The 18051-nt window shown below is 34.9% G+C and overlaps 2 protein-coding genes across 5 annotated transcripts; both read right to left on the bottom strand.

The window, feature by feature from the left end:
* Positions 1-504: 504 nt before the first annotated feature.
* LOC104799853 (transcription initiation factor IIA subunit 2-like) lies at positions 505-2335 on the bottom strand. 4 transcript variants are annotated; one of them, XM_010522529.1, is made up of 4 exons: positions 2241-2335; positions 1954-2119; positions 1821-1871; positions 505-815 (listed from the first exon to the last, which is right to left on the bottom strand). In XM_010522529.1, exons 2-4 carry the CDS (start codon positions 2080-2082, stop codon positions 675-677), a joined length of 321 nt encoding a protein of 106 aa, XP_010520831.1. In that variant the 5' UTR covers positions 2083-2119; positions 2241-2335; the 3' UTR covers positions 505-674. The 4 variants fall into 4 exon arrangements, with proteins under 4 accessions (XP_010520831.1, XP_019056390.1, XP_010520830.1 ...); XM_019200845.1 differs by having other exon boundaries at positions 1954-2098; XM_010522528.1 differs by having other exon boundaries at positions 2248-2335.
* Positions 2336-3090: 755 nt separating this feature from the next.
* Positions 3091-7286, bottom strand: LOC104799852 (phospholipase D delta-like). Its single transcript, XM_010522526.2, has 10 exons — positions 6147-7286; positions 5943-6059; positions 5624-5818; positions 5246-5527; positions 5097-5165; positions 4845-4992; positions 4590-4738; positions 4303-4461; positions 3996-4196; positions 3091-3576 (listed from the first exon to the last, which is right to left on the bottom strand). Exons 1-10 carry the CDS (start codon positions 7050-7052, stop codon positions 3283-3285), a joined length of 2520 nt encoding a protein of 839 aa, XP_010520828.1. The 5' UTR covers positions 7053-7286; the 3' UTR covers positions 3091-3282.
* Positions 7287-18051: the final 10765 nt, after the last annotated feature.

Below are 18051 nucleotides of genomic sequence, written 5' to 3'. Positions count from 1 at the left end.
CCAAAAGAACCACAGAGGATATATATATATGTATATATATATATATATATAGAGAGAGAGAGAGAGAGATTAGAGTTCATCTCCTAAAGCCACAAAAAAGCTTCGATTTGTCACTCAAGAAATTCTAAGAATAACCAAAAATCGAACCTAAAAACGTTTAACTCAACTGATTCTAATATAAATAACTCCTCCAACATCTCAGTTTCCAGCTTTAACACGTGATCCTTGTAAATTCCTATGAATAGGCATAGCTTTGACACAAATCAGTTCCACTGAGGAAAATGCTTTGTCCAAAACTACAGAAGCAATTAGCCAAATCCACAGATCAAATTGAGCGTTTGGGCATTATACCCTTCACAGATTCAGAAAATGTTGATTTGCACAAAGTGTGTGGAAGTCTCTAGATTTCTTACAAAATAATTGACATGAATGAATCTGATAGCAACAGAGTTAGAAAACAGTGTCACAAAGTCATAGACCAGAGACCTTCTCATAGCAACAGAATGTCTCAAGATGTTTGATTTAAATAATAGGCTAAAATTTGATTACTTTTGACTTTTGAAACAACCATTTGAACTCAACAATGTATCTGAATGCAGAGATTACATAGTGAAATTATGAAATCTAATACAACAACAAGAAATATTCAACAAATAGAAAGACTGAAATGCATCTCACTGTGTCAACAGCTTTGAGTCGCATGCAACTATTTTCACCCGGCTTACGTTCTCCAGATGATCCTCGCTCTTGAACATCGCATCCTGTAAGATGAAGGTCCAGACGTTGTCGCAGAATCTGTAAGTGTGAAGGTGCCCCTGTAGAATGCCAAATAAAATAAGGAAGTAGCTGAATTGCATTCAACATTCTTGAGATCAGATGAGAACAGAATCATCGAAGCACGGAAAAGTGTCATCAAGCAATGATAAAAGCAATTATATGGCTACACTTTGCTGCTTTAGCTTCTATTTGCCACCGAAATTTGAGTACCTCGCAGGGCAAACAAGAAGAAGTTTATCAAGCATAAACCCAAATACTTGTGGAAAACTGTGGCAAAACCTAACCTAACAAGATGATTTGTCAAATTCAAAGAGAAGAGAGTGAAACCAAATTTGTAGAACAAAAAAGGATAGCACGACAGAGAACTTTTCCAATTAAGTCAAACAAGAAGTTATAAGAGAAGGCTGCCGAAAATCATTATCCAGACCACAAAAAAAAAGACATGGGAAAAAGAAAGAAGTTTCCTGTGATGTATAGTATCATGTAAACTCCTAATTGTCAAGGAGATGACCAAATTAACACATTTCAATCTCAAATGAACTTTTCTAATTATCTGTAATCAGTAAAAAAAAGGAATATGACCGAGTCAACCTGCCAAAGGTATATCACATCGGAAGAAAACACCGACACAATTCATGACAATAATAATGGTAATAGCTATTTCTTGATGTAACAATTTACTCCAAACGAGAGAAACTAGCAAATACCAACATTACTGGCTCCAAATGTGCGCTCCAAACCAACTAATACCATGAAACAAGCGAACCCTTCTTCAACAGGTTCGAATTGCAAATGAAAGTAAACAGACCGAGGGCCATAATATCAGAAAAAAAAAATCAGAGCATGGTTCTTCCTCTACCTCCCAAACGCACATGACAATTGACAACCAGCCGCTACAATTTCTAACACTCAATCATCTTTCCTCCCACTACACAAACAAACAAACTGGCCATGTTCTTCTACTCATTTTCCGTTGATTAAGTGTCAGCATTGCACAATGCACTACCAATACCCATAAAAAGCAGTAAATACAGAAAGTTCACCTTGACGGAGACCTTGGTCTTCACCTGGCTTTCCAAAGCTTCAGTCATGGACTACATAAATAGAGGAATCAGGAAAAGCCCAGCAACCAATTAAGATGTCACACATCATCTAAGAGAACAGTTAAAATTTCACCTTGTCAAATTGGACAAGAACTTGAATCGCAAGCTCGGGGCTCAGGGTGCTACTCTGAACCATCTCGTCCAAGGTCTCCGTCAAGCACATCCCGATCGTCGATCTCCTGTACAGCTCGAATGTCGCCATTTCTACTCCCCAAATGCTATAAAGATCCAAATTCGCGCTTAACACATAGCCGATTCCCAAATTCGACAGCAAAACAATACATCAGAAACGGAGGATTTCATTCCGATACGAAATCGGCTGAACAACAAAACTCGAAACCAGAGTGGAGAAGTAAGAACCAGTTACCGATAGCCGGTGACGTCGAAGAAGAGATCGATGAGCAGTCGCCGGAGCTTCGGACGGATGACTTGTTTCCCTTGGGCGGATAAAAATGTCGGTGCTTTTATACCCTAGCTTTTGCAGGTGTCAGTATATATACCCGCGATAGATCGGGGAGGCACGAAATGACGCTTTTACCCTTACTTTGTTTCTTGTAAGTTAACCCACCATACCAGATTCATGGGCCAAAGTCCACCGGCCCAATGACTAAGGCTTTAAGATGATAAGCCCAAATGGTTGCTTTTCTAGGCTTCGGAACCCAGACGCATATATCTACAATTACTCTTTCATCCTTACAAGTTGTCCGAATTATCGATTTTGGTAGTAGAAATTTTAATTGGTTTGGATACCGTTTTCGATTTTTGTTAAAAGTATATTTTAAAAAGAACAGAAATTTTAATTGATTTGTTTCGGAATTCATTAGAATTTTTTTTTAGAAAAAGAAATATTTTGTTATTCTTTTTTGTGTATTTCAATAGGGTCGCATTCAATTAAATTTGTTTGGATAAAAATCGTTTCCAAACGATTTATGAATGTTAGCAAGTTCCATGGATTAGGGTTCAATGGGCCTAGACTAAAGGCCCAAAGGCATAAAGAAATTTTATAATAACAGCATCTTTTATAAAAATATATGCTAGAAACATTTTAAAAGAAATTCGATGATTCAAGCTCCAAGTTCGAACCATCGTTATTCAATATAAAACATTATCATATTGGTCGCATAATTCAAACCAGCAGGTATAGTAGAAGGGAGAAGAGAGAAAATATCCCATAAGTGGGCCAAAGAGAAACCCTCGAGTCCATCTCACATTCTCAAAATCTTCGGGTACGCATTTTCGTCATTACTTTGTAATAACCATCCAAAAAATATTACAATATATTTCGAAGCAAGAACACAAAAAATACACGAAACAACAGATTGAAGCATCGGAATTCTCCTCGGAGTGGACAATAAACACAATTTCTCGGTTGGTGTTAGTCAGCATTGTAGTTTTACCTGTTTTATGTTGTGAGAGCGTCGGGGAGGGTAGTTCGGGCACCGAGAATCTTACCTCCGACGTCAGGAAAGGTATCGAAACCCGGCAACGGGGTAACTTTGCCGGAGATGTCGACGGAGAGAGGGTATTTGAGGAGGTGACCTTGCAACGGTGTGAAGTTCTCAGCTGTGTATTTGTTCCAGTTATCTTCGGCTATTTTGTTCACTTTGGTCACGCAATCTATTGTCTCTGGCTCCTTGAATGCATCGTCCACTGCTCCCATATGCTCCGCCCACAACGACATTCGATACCCGTATACCTGTATGTATGTATGTATGTATGTATGTATATGTAGATATATGTTATAGTTGGTTTCAAAATCCGATTGTATCACACATGAAATTAAACCAAATGAAACTTTTCAATTTTGGTTTTGTTTCGGTTGATTTCGGATTTCGCTATTTTCCAATAAACTTTCGATTGGGTTCGGCTCATTGAAACCGAAACAAAGCTTGTCTAGTCTCTGATTGAGCCAGTTCACCGAGGTTACGCTTTATGGTTTTCTTATGTGGGTAAGAACAGAAAGATTTTTACTTCAATGCACGTTTTGTTTGGCTGCCATGAAAACGTTTATTGCTTAGGCTCCCTCTTTGTGGGTGTTGGCGTTGTGTGAAATCGATTTTGAAGATTAATATTAATCGGAGAAAGGACTATTGTAGATGAGAGAGAGAGAGAAACCTGGCCACGAGGGTGTTGTTTTCTGTGATTCCACGTCTGGAGAGGTTGATATGCTCCCATGGCGATCTCTGTGTCCCGAGAACCTGCCAATGATCTCTGGTTGATATTAGCCGAGCCTAAGAGGACGTACTCATCGTCTACCACCATTCCCTTTGCATGCACGTATATCATAAACCTCTGTGACTTTTGAGAAGCTGAAACCTGAAAATTCGGTGGTGAAGAACAATTTATTTCATACTTTCAGAAGAAAAAAAAAACAAAAAGGATATTGGAGAAATCGATGATGAGGGTGAAGAGTATTTTTAACCATCTCGCCGCTGTTTGAGGTGGGTTTTGCATCTCCTACTCGCTGCTCTCTGTTTCCTAGACAATAGAAGTTTAGATAGTCTTGTGGGTGAAAATTTTCGACGTGCATCGCTCGTATTTCCCGTGCTATGATCTCGTACATCATTTGCATTGTTTGTCCCTACAAGAGAACAAAATTTGCAAGGAAAACTCCTGAGATCAGCAACACACTAAAGATGCATTTACAGAGATCAATGACAACAGACGAAGTACCATCTTGTCAAGGTTTTAGAAAAGCATTCGGGTTACCTGCCAGTAGAGAATTTCTTGGACAGAGGCCGAAGAAGGGACTCCTTCGGGCCACATTGGGATCACGATATAAACCGCAAACCTCTCTTTCGCTCGTATCTTACTCGCAATCTTCAGTGCCAGTTCCATGGGAATCAGATTATCAGCACCTAAGCGTTAAAAAAGAGACAGATGAAGTTTTGGAAAACACGAGATAGAAGAAGAAAAAACAGGTGTTACAAGCAACACAATCTGAGTTGTGTTGAGGTCATGTACCTGCTTCTTTGTAATTAGGCCATGCGTATGATGACCCGAGGAAGTACTGATTCTCGATATATATGAAGTGTTGGGCAGACCTAATTGCTTGGATATATGCTGTTTGAATACTTTTATCGATCACCAAATTCTTCGCGCAGATGAGATTCTACCATGAAGAAATGGAGGAATACAAGAGAAGCAATATTGTGAATATTTGGGTTAATATATGGTAGATGGAAAAGACAAATCGGGTTGATCAAGTGGTAGAACCTGCTCCTCGGCTTTAAAAACATCTTTTGGAAATCCTTTCACGGATCCTGAATCTATAGAACGGAAGACCTGTTTGCAAACAGTAGGTATCTGTGTTGGTCTCGACAAAATGCAGTGGCAGACTATACATTCAGGGGAATGATTGGTACCTGAACATGCCAGTTGTGTGGCTCTCTCTCATTTGAGACCCATAAGGAGGGATCGTCGACTGGGGTTGATGCGGAAGGACTGAGAATCCACGAGATGCGTTCGAGTTTGATCAAAGCATCGTCATGCCAGCGAGTCACCCTCTTGAATTTCATTCCAATCTCTGACCATCTTGTGGCTTTTCTCCAACGCTGCTCGAAGTTTGTGAGGATATCATAAGCTGCAGGGCCTTCGACCTTGCAGTGAAGATCATGCCATGGTTGTCTAGGGGCTCTGGTTCCTGCCTGCCAATTCAGCGTATGGAAACACATGAGCACGGCAAATTGATGTTACAACTTACAACGTCAATTCTTGAGCAGAGAAAATGGCCACAGACTGACCGAGAATGTAGGGTTGTGATAATCGTCCTGAAATACGGTGTCGAGGCCCTTAAAGAGCCTGTGTTCAGGGGTGTCATAGCGGCCATCGCAGAGATCAAGACCTCCAATAAAAGCAGTGATCTTTCTGTTGTTTCCCGATGCCTGCGTGTCTACAAGCACGCATTTCTGGTGATGCGTGAAAAGGGTTCCCACAACCTAGAGCAATCCAGAATCATCATCACAAAATTATCCTCACATAGAATCCACGTGCAAGCCAAGCAATGTTATAGTCATTATTCCAAAACCAATAGCAATAACGAAATCATAGCACAAAGCCTGCCTGCTGCTTGAAAATGCTAAGCTTACTACTGGCATAGCGCGGCGACAGCACACATGTAACCGAAGAATGCTTGAAGAACTTTCGGGTTTCTTCATCATGTGTTTGCATCACTCCGGCCTGCAACCAAAACCCCATTTTCAAAATCAACGTCCCCACAACCTAAACCCCAGGTTTACACAACCACAAGCCAAAAACAATCAATACCGTGTTGATGAAGAACTTGCTGTGAGAGGTCTTATCATCCCACACCAATAACAATACCCTCACACCTTCCTGCGATTTATACTTCAACAGATCACCGAGGCTCAAATTCCCACCGCTCGGAAGCGGCCGCGTCGGCTCACGAACCAGCTTCACCTGGTGAAAAATCGACCAACCTACGACGTAAACCAGATGGTGAGCCTCCAAAATTGCGTGGCAAATATCTTCCCAGCATCTCTCGTGCTGGTAAAGGACACCGTCTTCAAGCTCGATCTCCGGCATCTCCTCAGGCACGTGCGCGTCCTGGTACAGAGTCACCTGACCCCCTGGCCTCTCCGGGAAATAGCAATTCGCCACTCCCAAAGACGTGACCCCGCGTGTGTAGAGGGCATTGCTCTCGCATGGCACGAACCGCATCTCCAGACGAACCGCCGAGTCCGGCTTCGGCGGGTTCCCGAAGGTCCCGATGATCGGAAACCAGTCGCTGATCAAATCGCCGGATCTAATCTTCACGGCGGATACGGATGCGACTCCGATCAAATCAGCGCCGAAGACGTCGTTGTCCTTGACGCAGAACTCAATCTGCGAAACCGGGTGCGCAAGGGGGATTTTGAAATTCTCGTTCCAAACAGGGGACTGAGAATTCGAGATCACACGTGTACGCGCCACCGTTGCTCCGGCGAGGCAGACGGTGACGTAGGGATCGCTGGTTATTATGTTTTTGTTGTGCTTCCGTATCCGGCTGTTTTTCGTGGAGGAGCAGGGTTTCCGGCAAGCGTCGAACGCCGTGAAAATGCGACGGATCCGTTCGGAGAGGAGGTCCATGTTTGGCAAGCGACGAGCCTCAATGATTCTAAGCTCCAGATCTCCATGGAGGTAAACCAACGTGCTATTCTTCTCGTCCGCCATTGTTGTAGAAAATCTGAAGCTAACCCAAAAAACCAAAAAATAACAAAATAAAATGGAGAGAGATTTTTTGGATCAAATAAGAAGACGAAGATCGATGCGTGAGTTGTCGTCGGAAAAAATGGAGGAGTATCAATTGAAAATGTTTGTTGTTTCCGTTTCTCCGACGAAGCCAACGGAGGAAAACCGAAGGCCAGGAAGGAGAAACAGAACAATAAAGAAAAAAAAAAGGAAACAATTGAGGGAAAAAAAACTATTAAGGATTGTGCGTTAAGTCCTGGAAGAAGACACGTGGCAGGACGGTTTGAAAACCGGTAAAGGTTACAAGAATCCGGATTGTGTGGGTCAGCTACCTTTTTTAACACGAACGTTTCAATGATACAGTTGATAACGTGTTCCTGATTTATTTTTTTAAAATTTAGAAGTACACTTATCTCTAATTATTTTTAAATTCAATTAATGTTTTACGATTTATTTATAAATCACGTTAAATATCTTAACAACATTACAAAAATTTAGAAAATTCCAATTCACCATCGGCAAAATATAAATAATATCCTCTCTTTTCAATTTTGACTTGTAGTACTATCTTCTAAAATCTCAATTTTAGAAAGAAAAAAAACTAAAACAAATAAAAGACGTTTTTATCTCCATTTTAAATCGTATAAGACAACATGTGACAAAGACAATGGACTGAAAGAAAAAATTGTTCAAACTCAAATAACTATTCGAAAAAATAAAAGAAAATCATTCGACATTCGAATCAATTTTATAAAGAAAATAGGCCATATTATCTCAATAGAAAATTTTACAAGGTGTTTTCTACAATAAATACAACTGAAATGGCTGCATCTTCTAAGTACAAAAGTCGAATGGGCCGCCCAAGTAATAATAGTAAGTTAAATTATGATTTTCGATTTGATAAAAATGAATAATGTGTATACTATTAAATAACAAAAGTACCCTTACTTTTGTGCGTTATCTTTTAAAACTCTAGAGTTTTGAAAAAAAAAGCAAAATATATAATTATCCTTTTACAAAAAACACTTAACAGAATATAAAACAACCCATATTCCCACTAATTTTGGATTGTTTTATATTTTGGTTTAGTTTCGATTTGATTCGATTTCGGTTTTTATTAATAAAAATTAGATCTTTTTCGGTTTTTCGGTTTTTTTAGTTTGATTCGATTGTGAAAAAATCGATTTTCTAAAAATAATGTCGTTTGATAATTTTTGGACCGTTCAATTCAGAAAAATACCGTATTTTTTTATTCGATACCATTCGATTTCGAATTATCATAACGAAACGCTCGCCCCTACTATTAAGTAGTAGTAGTAGCTCGTTCAATCTATTTACCATTCCATGTAAACGAAACAAATGCCATGGAGAAACACATCAAATCCATGCATAAATTATATAGTCATACATTGGTTTATGTCTCTCTCTCTATATTATAAAAATAATTACATGTGTTAGTAGTTGCTTCCATTATCATGACAGCAAGGGCTATTGGTCTATCAAGATGGAAATGCAAGAACAACTCCTTTTTCTTTGAGCTTAGCTTTGATATTATCGTGGAGATAACCTTTTAGATGGATTATTAATTATTTTTATTTATTAATAATATCATGATTAACCATGATTTTTCGATGGACCATGAAAATTGATACTATTTAATTATATTGTTAATTTTTGATGGGGGCTTTTAAGCCATCGGTATTAAATCACTTCACCAACTTATGAAAATGGCCCAGTAGTGGGTGGCAAGGTGGTGTGGGTATGCCCATTAGCGCTCCACAATCACCATTCGAATCCCGCACTCGGTAATCACCAATACCAAAAAAAAAACTTATGAAAATGAAAAAGCAAAATATTTATTACAGGAGATATCACCAAAAAAATATGTACTCTTCACACGTCGATAAAAAATTTTGTAATTTTTTCTTTATTAATTAAACCCTATCTTACTATGATTAATCTATAAAATCCTAAACTTTTTAAAAATTAATCCGAAAAATCTCGTATTAGACAATTCAAACAAAAATGATGATGTGACAATGACTATATTCCAAGTTATGCACATATCAGCATAATTGTATCATATCATCATTTTAAACAAAATTTAAATTGAGAAATTTATTTAGATTAATATATACATACAAATTCACATATACATATATATATATTAAAAATAAAATTAATTATAATTAATAAAACACATATATATACATACAACATATATGTATATTATAATTAATATATATACATACATATATATTAAAATATTTACAATTAATTTTATATATATACAACACATACATATATAACTAATATTCATATTAAAATAGAAGTAATTATAACTAATATATATACATACAATATATATATATTGTATGTATATATATTAATTATGCATACAAAATATACATATACAACTAATATACATATTATAATCAAAGTAATTATAACTAATATATATAATATATATATTAAAAATAATATGTATATGTATATATTAGTTATAATATAATTTAGGGAGAATCGCTGTAAAATACCTGTACTTTTCTCTGGTCTCAATTTAATACATGTAATTTTTTAATTACTGAATAATACCTGTACAATTGGTTTTTCTCTAAATAAATCTTATACTTTTAAATTATTGGTCAAAAAATATCTACCGTCACGTAAACCGACATAAATCCTACGTGGCGGCGAAATTCTCAACCTCTCTCCTAATCATCGCGCCATGTGATCGCCACATCAGAAATTAAATAAAAAATAAATAAAAAAATAAATTACTTAATAATAATAATTAATTAATTAAATAAAAATCATAAAATAAATAATATATATATATATACACATACACATATATATACATATATGTATATATACATACATATATAAATATATACATACACATATATACATATATATACATACATATAAACACACATATATATACCATATATAAATATATATATACATACACATAAATATACATATATATGAATAATAAAAATATACATATACATACACATATATATACACATGTACATATACATACGTATATAAATATACACATCCACACATATATATACATATATATACATACATATATTATCTGGTCACACTAGTCACACTGTTGTATTAGATGGTCACACTGGTCACACAATTAAAAATTTACATTGGTCACACTGGTCACATTGGTCACACTAGTCACACTGGTCACACAAATAAAAATTCACATTGGTCACACTAGTCACACTGTTATATTATCTGGACACTAGTCACACTGTTATATTATCTGGTCATACTGGTCACACTAGTCACACTAATATATTACGTTATTTTACAGCACTTGGATGAAGCTATACTCGATATTCGGAACCGTCTGACCAAGAAACGCATTCAAACAACAAAGAAGTTCATGTTTGGTGATACGAGTTTCGGTGAATTTCTCAAATGGTGGATTCATAGAAATCAACAAGAATTGTTTGGTCTTGAGAAATACTTTGCAGGAAAAGCACCCGTCGGTGGTGAAGGGAGGGATATAGGAAGTTATGAAGGGTTTATTACTCCCTTGAGTATTCCTTCATTGGTGAATGGTGATGTAAGTGTGCATTAGGTAGTCATGAAAGTCATCCTTTCGAAGAAGCTAATCCGGGTGTTTGACTGTAACCTGAAAATGAGGTCGAATCTTGACGTAATTATTGGTCGACTAGTATGATGTATCCCGAAGATATATTCGGTTGTCAAGCTATATCGATTTGATCCTGACACCATATTTGATTATCACTATGTTGAAGGCCTGCCGCAAAATGGTAATGAAAACGATTGCGGTGTATTTACAGTAAAGTACCTCGAAGCCTTGATGTGTGGTGAAGAAATGACATTATGGACTAAAATTTGTGATGAAAATGCGAAGTCAATCCGTGAGAAGATTGCCGTGAATATCTTCTCTAATGGTAACATTGTCATGCTTCCTCCCGATGCTGAATGACGTGATGATTCCTCCCCTGATGCAAGATAATTTCTGATATTCTTATCTGAACTTTGTTTAATTTTACATCTTAAACTTTGGTTTGATTGTTTCGATTTGAACTTTTGATTTTATTTTATGTTGTGTTAAAATTTATTTTACTTCTTTGTTCATATATGGTGGGAATCTACTCAGTGTGACTAGTGTCCCGATGGTTCCATTGGTCACATTAGTCACACTAGTCACACTGAGCAAATTTTGAGAATTCAACACTTTCAGAGCGTAATGTACAATCAAAGAAAATGTTCGGAAAAGAAATCGTGGTCGAAAGTTTATGAGCATTATCTGATCGAAAGCTATGATCACAAAACGAATCTCATAAGTGATAGTAGTGTTTTAGAAACACTTTGGACCAATGTAACTTTGTGTTCGAAAATTTGTTGTTTTATCTGCCTCTAAACCTTCCTATAAAGTGACATTATACCGTTTTACAGTGTATAGACCTTATTTTAGCCCTCAACAGATGAATTGAGCAAGTTTTTTTCACATGTATGCATGTTCCGATGGTCACACTAGTCACACTGGTCACACTAATCACACTGAGCAAATTTTGAGAATTCAACACTTTCAGAGCGTAATGTACGACTAAAGAAAATGTTCAGAAAAGAAATCGCGGTCGAAAGTTTATGAGCATTATCCGATCGAAAGCTATGATCACAAAATGAATCTCATAAGTGATAGTAGTGTTTTAGAAACACTTTGGACCATTGTAACATTGTGTTCATACATTTTTTGTTTTATCCCCCTCTAAAACCTTCCTATAAAGTGGAATTATACAATTTTATAGTGTATAGACCTTATTTTAGCCCTCAGCAGATGAATTGAACAAGTTTTTTCACATGTATGCATGTCCCGATGGTCACACTGGTCACACTGAGCAAATTTCGAGAATTCAGCACTTTCAGAGCGTAATATACGACCAAAGAAAAGGTTCGAGAAAGAAATCGCGGTCGGAAGTTTATGAGCATTATCCGATCGAAAGCTATGATCACAAAACGAATCTCATAAGTGATAGTAGTGTTTTAGAAATACTTTGGACTAATGTAACTTTGTATTCGTAAATTTGTTGTTTTATCCGCCTCTAATACCTTCCAATGGTCACACTGAGCGAATTTCGAGAATTCAACACTTTCAGAACATATTGTACGACCAAAGAAAAGATTCGGAAAAGAAATCAAGGTTGAAAGTTGATGAGAATTATCCGATCGAAAGCTGTGATCACAAAAGAATCTCATAAGTGATAGTAGTGTTTTAGAAACACTTTGATGAGCATTATCCTTACATTTTGTATTTCACATTCCACGATATCCATGTCATTTCCATCTAGGGGTGGACGTTTCGAGGTTCGGTTCGGAATTTTAACGGTTCGGTTCGGGAACAGTTTATTCGGTACTATAAAATTTGTACCGAATTAGTACCATATATTATTCGGTTCGGTATTATGATGGTTCGGGACGGTACAGTACTAATAAATAAGTACCAAATAAGAACCGAAAAAATTACAGTTCGGGACCGTTCATAACATACTTATAATTCATATATTATAAAAGTAAATACATTCAACATAATAATTTTAGACAACAAAATAAAAATTTTGAACTTGATATAACCGTAAAGAAATTCAACATAATAATTTTAAAATTTTCTACAAATATGATCAAAATTTTAAATTACGCTTTAAAAATCTATCATACATGTAGAAATCAATCTTTTTTTACCAACAAAGTATTGTTCCTGCAATATAAAAAAAGGAAAAAAAATTAATATAAATAAAAAAGATATGAATAAATTATTCATAAAGTAAAAAATATAGGCAACTTACTTTTAAAAAAAACTGAACCTCTTATGTAATCATCAAGCATTAACTTGTTTACGGATTTCTGAAAAATCCAAGAAAGAATAATAAAATACTTTAGCTATATATAGTTTTAAAAACTAAACAAGAATGATAAAATGAATTAATTTATCTTCAGCAAGCTTATCCATAAATTCATTTTCCTCTAAGTCGTGACTGAAACTTGTTGTTGAAGCAAGACGTAGCGAAGACCGCAACGAATCCTGTGATAAGATTAATGCTTCGACCATTTCAGAAGTTAAAGAACTCCTATATTGGTCTAAAACACGACCACTTGTACTAAAAGCAGATTCCGATGAAACGATAGAAACTGAAATTGCAAGGAAATCTCGGGTCATCTCTGCTAACACTGGATATTTTGAACTATGGACCTTCCACCACAACAAAATATCAAAAGTTGTACCCAATCTATTTTGTGTGGGTTTCTCAGTATCTTCCATCAAGTAAAGATCCAATTCATTTGAAGATTTCTCGGTACTCCCTTCACTGACAACCATTTGACTGAAATTGGAAAAAGGATTAGGATATTCTTCAATGCACAAATCAGTTAAACTTGCAATACCACAAGTCTGATTTTCTATGCCTTGACTTTCATCTTTACCGTCACTATCACTTACAACTCTTTCAAGCGAAGTTTTTTTTATACTTTGCACTGTATACTTCAAAAAGCCTTCGCAAAACATTCATCACCTCCTTTTTCATCTCGTTGAACTTGTCACTATTTCTTCCGTACAATATCTCAAAACAATGATTTGCAAAGTTCATCTTTCCCCGCGGATCAAGCACCATGGCGATAATCAACAATTTGTTGATTTTTTCTATCCCCTCCCAATACTTGTCAAATTTGACTTTCATCTTCTTTGCCATGTCACTCAAGTAAGGATCAGAGTTGTAAGCAAACTTACTCAATACTGATTCAATTTTGCAAATCTCATTAAAACAAGTTGTGGATGTGACTTTTGTTGATGCAGAAAATACCAAAGTCAGGTCATAAAAGACTTTCAAGAACTTTACCATACGAAAGCTATTTTTCCAATCATTCGATGATGGTGGACCAATCCTTCTCTTCCCCCTCACAATCTCATCATCTTCACTGAAATATGCATCATACAGCTTGTCTTCTTCTGCCATCTTTTCAAACATGATTCTGAACTTTAGAGCTGTACTTAACATAAGAAATGTTGAGTTCCATCGAGTATTACAATCCAAAACCAAGCTACCTCTATTAATCTTTTCTTGATCAGCCCTCTTTTGGAATGATTCCAATCTCGAATGAGATGCTCTAACATACTTCACTGTATTACGAATGCTCATCACACTGTTGTTCACATCCAACAAACCTTCATTGACAATTAAGTTTAAAATATGCGCACAACAACACATTGCATAAACTCACCATCCAATACTAATGCATCCTCCTTATTCTTCATCCGGCTTTTCAAAATCTTGATAGCACTATCATTTGCACTAGCATTGTCAACTGTTATAGTGCATATCTTTTCTATACCCCAATCGCTAATACAAGTTTCCAATTGTTTTGCGATCGTCTCCCCCTTATGGTTAGATATAGGCTTGAAACTAATAATTTTTCGTTGCAACTGTCAGTTTGCATCTATAAAATGAGCAATAATCACCATGTAACTAACAGTTGTGATAGACGTCCATATATTTGTTGTTAGAGATACTCTCATTTTATCTTTTCTTAAGAAACTCTTTAGGAGACAGTTCTCACTGAGATATAACCTAAAACATCCCTAGTAATTGTTCTTCTGGAAGAATAACAAACTTAGGGCATGAATCTTTGCAAAATTGCCTAAATCTGACATTCTCCACAAAAGAAAAAGGCAACTCATCCAATATGATCATTTTCACAGTTGCTTTTCTGCATACCTCCTGACTGAAAACCCACGAATTCATACTTCCATGTTCATTACTTGTTATAACCGATTGAGATCCGCTTGCAGCATGCTCTAGGTATTTTTTGCACTTTACATAGTGTTTTTTCATACCGGTTGTTCCATTTTTACTAGAACATCCTTGTAATTTACCACAATAATTGCATGATGTCTTATCTGGATTATCATCAAGCTTTGTGAAATGCAACCAAACATCAGATCTAGTAAGAATTTACCTTTTTTTTTCTGGATGACTTTTAGTACCACCAGAACCGTCTATGACAGATTGGTTTCATTCATATTTCTTTCATCATACTCGGGAATCTACAAGCAAAAAAAATTAAAAAATCTCATAAAACAGTAAATAATATATCAATCTAAAAAATTAATTTTTAATTCAAATAAACCTTCTTTTGAGCATCCATGAGAAAGGTATTCTTTTTAGTAATTTAAAATTTTATTTTTCTGCAATAAAAAATATCAAAAAGATGAATTTTTAATACTACCAATTTGAACAAACACATAAAAATATGGTAAGATACAAATCTAATATATTTTTTTTCTAACATTTATAAAAAGACGAAGTTACTTAAAATATTGTAAAAAAAATTGGTGATTATAAGTGATAATAGTCTATGCATGATCTAAAAAAATCTTATAAAAAGGCACATTTAAAAAAATTGGTAACTTTTTCAATAAATCTAAAATATTTTTTAACACTTACCTCAAACGAAGATTTGATCCTTTTTTTATAACTAACGAAGACTTGATCTTAATATGAGAAAATGAAACAATTGTGAGAGCAAATATTTTACGGTTTACCAATTATAAGTGATGATACTCAAAAGAAATATGAGAGATAATATAGAATTTTGAGTCAAAAGTTAATAAAAACAAATAATTTATTAGACTTCGAAAATGGCAAACAAAATAAATATTACTATTAAATTAATTATTCGACGAGTTACAACAAACAACAAATCGTAGTCTTCACTGCATTATTAACTTTGACCAAAATAAATATTACTATTAAATTAAATATTTTTTAATTTTTAAAAATAAAAATACCGAAATACCTTTCGGTATTTTTCGAACTGAACCGAACCGTTTCCGAACCGTTCGGTATCTTAAATCTTGTACCGTTCGGTATTTTTCTATAATACCGAACCGAACCGAAACCAAATTAATCGGTTCGGTACGGTTCGGTACTAGATTCCCGAACCGAATTGTCCACCCCTATTTCCATCTACTCTAGTTTCACATCGAATATCATTTGCACAGTTTACTAAATTCATCTCATTTTTATCCAGTCGTCACTTATTTGCATTATGCCTATAAATAATAAAATTCGTAAGACACATGTAGGACTAATGAGAACCGTGTGACTAATATAGAATTATGATTAAAGTGACCAACGTGGATATTTTTTTGAACGGTGTGACCAGTGTGACCAGTGTATGAGGAGAGAGAAACACGAGGAGAGAGAAATGCGAAGAGAGAGAAACACGAGGAGAGAGAAACGTGAAGAGAGAGAAACACGATGAGAGAGAAATACGTGGAGAGAGAAATGTGAGAAGAGATAAATGTGAGGATAGAGAAATATAAATTAATGAATTAAAAAAAAGGTATAAGGGTATAATGAGGAGAACATATTTATAAAGGTATTGTGTGAAATTGTTTTTTTTTTCAGAAAGTGAAGGGTACGTAGTGAAGTCTTTGTAGCAAAGTAAAGACATTTTTTATTTGTAGAAAAAATTATTATTTTTTAATTTTTTTTCGAAACATATTTCAAATTAGACTTCAACATCCATAAAAGTGATGTCTTCTAATATTTGCAGTTTTTTTTAATCATGGTTTTGTGAAAATGTTGCCATTTTAAAAAAAGTTATTATTTCCACATTTTTATAATAATGGGTTTATGGAAATGTTACCATTTTTAAAATTTTGATCCTTTCATATGCCATATTTTAAAACAATCTATAAGACGGAGGGTGATCGCCGGTACGAGAAGTACAGATAAGAAACGGTTCCTGACGAGCTTCTGGATAGGGAAAACATGGATAAATCGAACACATTGGAATGAGAGGGATCCGATGGCTATGTAGGTATGAGACTACAAAGTAAAAAATAACTTAAAAGAATTGATTAAGATACTCATAGCAACAAGATGCATCTACCTTTTCGGTTAACTATCTCGAGAGAATTTCAAAGTTAAATGTGATCGTTTTGGAGTAGTCTTAGGATGAGTGACCTCTTGGGAAGTACTATCTGGAATGTGTGCGAGTGAGGATAAAACACGCTAAAAGATCTCGTGTTGATATGTAAGGACAGTTTTGACATTCTGTAACGGTATCGGGACGGTTGTAATGCAAATGATAATATTTAATTTAACAACGGTACAATCATCTATAATGATAAGCATAATTAGTACTTGTGATAAAAAGAAGTATATACCGAATGATCCCAAATAGTACATAATAATTGATAGATTTTTAAAATCAAATTAACTCTTTTGTCGTTTGCTATTTTTAGGTGAAATGACAGAAAGTTTCTTAAATTAGTTAAAAATCACATAATTTTAGAACGCAAAACCGGTGGTCTCATGAAATATATAATTAATAGTCCGAAGTACAATTATGTCGACATCGTGTTGTTATGCTTGTTTTTTTAATTACTCATTTTATCATAAGATTCTCCGGAAATGAAATACAAAGCCACATGGTCTTAAAGGGAAATTTTCCTTGGATGACAAAATTTATTATGAAGATTTATTAAATTTATGGAGAGTATATACGAATTAATTAGCCTACCCATCGTCATTGATTGATGTGCATTTAGATAATGGTGAGACAAGTCTCATGAAATTATTCAATTTGATGGAATATACGATTTTTAAATGTTTAGATAACTCGATGATAATTTTGTATTTCGCGAGCGAAATCATCCATTTACATTTGATTAAAACATAGAAATATTACAAATATTTTTATTTTATTAATATTAAAATATTTTTTTAGAGTTTTTAATCTTTTTAAAATTTAGTTATACATGAATATCTAAATATTTTATCTTCAAGTTGAGATTTTGAAAAAAATAAAGATACCGAAAAATATAAATATAAATATATATCCACAATTTGGAAACACAAGTTCTGCGCATATGTTGATTTATTTAATTCAAAATATATTCAAATTTAAATAGTCTAAA

Source organism: Tarenaya hassleriana, unplaced genomic scaffold (genome assembly GCF_000463585.1).
Source record: "Tarenaya hassleriana unplaced genomic scaffold, ASM46358v1 Cleome61, whole genome shotgun sequence".
Classification (NCBI taxonomy): Eukaryota; Viridiplantae; Streptophyta; class Magnoliopsida; order Brassicales; family Cleomaceae; genus Tarenaya; species Tarenaya hassleriana.
This window is presented reverse-complemented; position numbering and strand designations above follow the sequence as displayed.

Excerpts from the sequence above, each read along its gene's own strand:
- LOC104799852 (XM_010522526.2), bottom strand. The coding sequence starts at position 7,052 with ATGGCGGACGAGAAGAATAGCACGTTGGTTTACCTCCATGGAGATCTG. Across the intron at positions 4,993-5,096 it reads TTTTTAAAGCCGAGGAGCAG|AATCTCATCTGCGCGAAGAA; the intron begins GTTCTACCACTT and ends TCTTCATGGTAG. Across the intron at positions 4,462-4,589 it reads AAGAAATTCTCTACTGGCAG|GGACAAACAATGCAAATGAT; the intron begins GTAACCCGAATG and ends GTTCTCTTGTAG.
- LOC104799853 (XM_010522529.1), bottom strand. The coding sequence starts at position 2,082 with ATGGCGACATTCGAGCTGTACAGGAGATCGACGATCGGGATGTGCTTG. Across the intron at positions 1,872-1,953 it reads TTCTTGTCCAATTTGACAAG|TCCATGACTGAAGCTTTGGA; the intron begins GTGAAATTTTAA and ends CTATTTATGTAG. Across the intron at positions 816-1,820 it reads AGACCAAGGTCTCCGTCAAG|GGGCACCTTCACACTTACAG; the intron begins GTGAACTTTCTG and ends GGCATTCTACAG.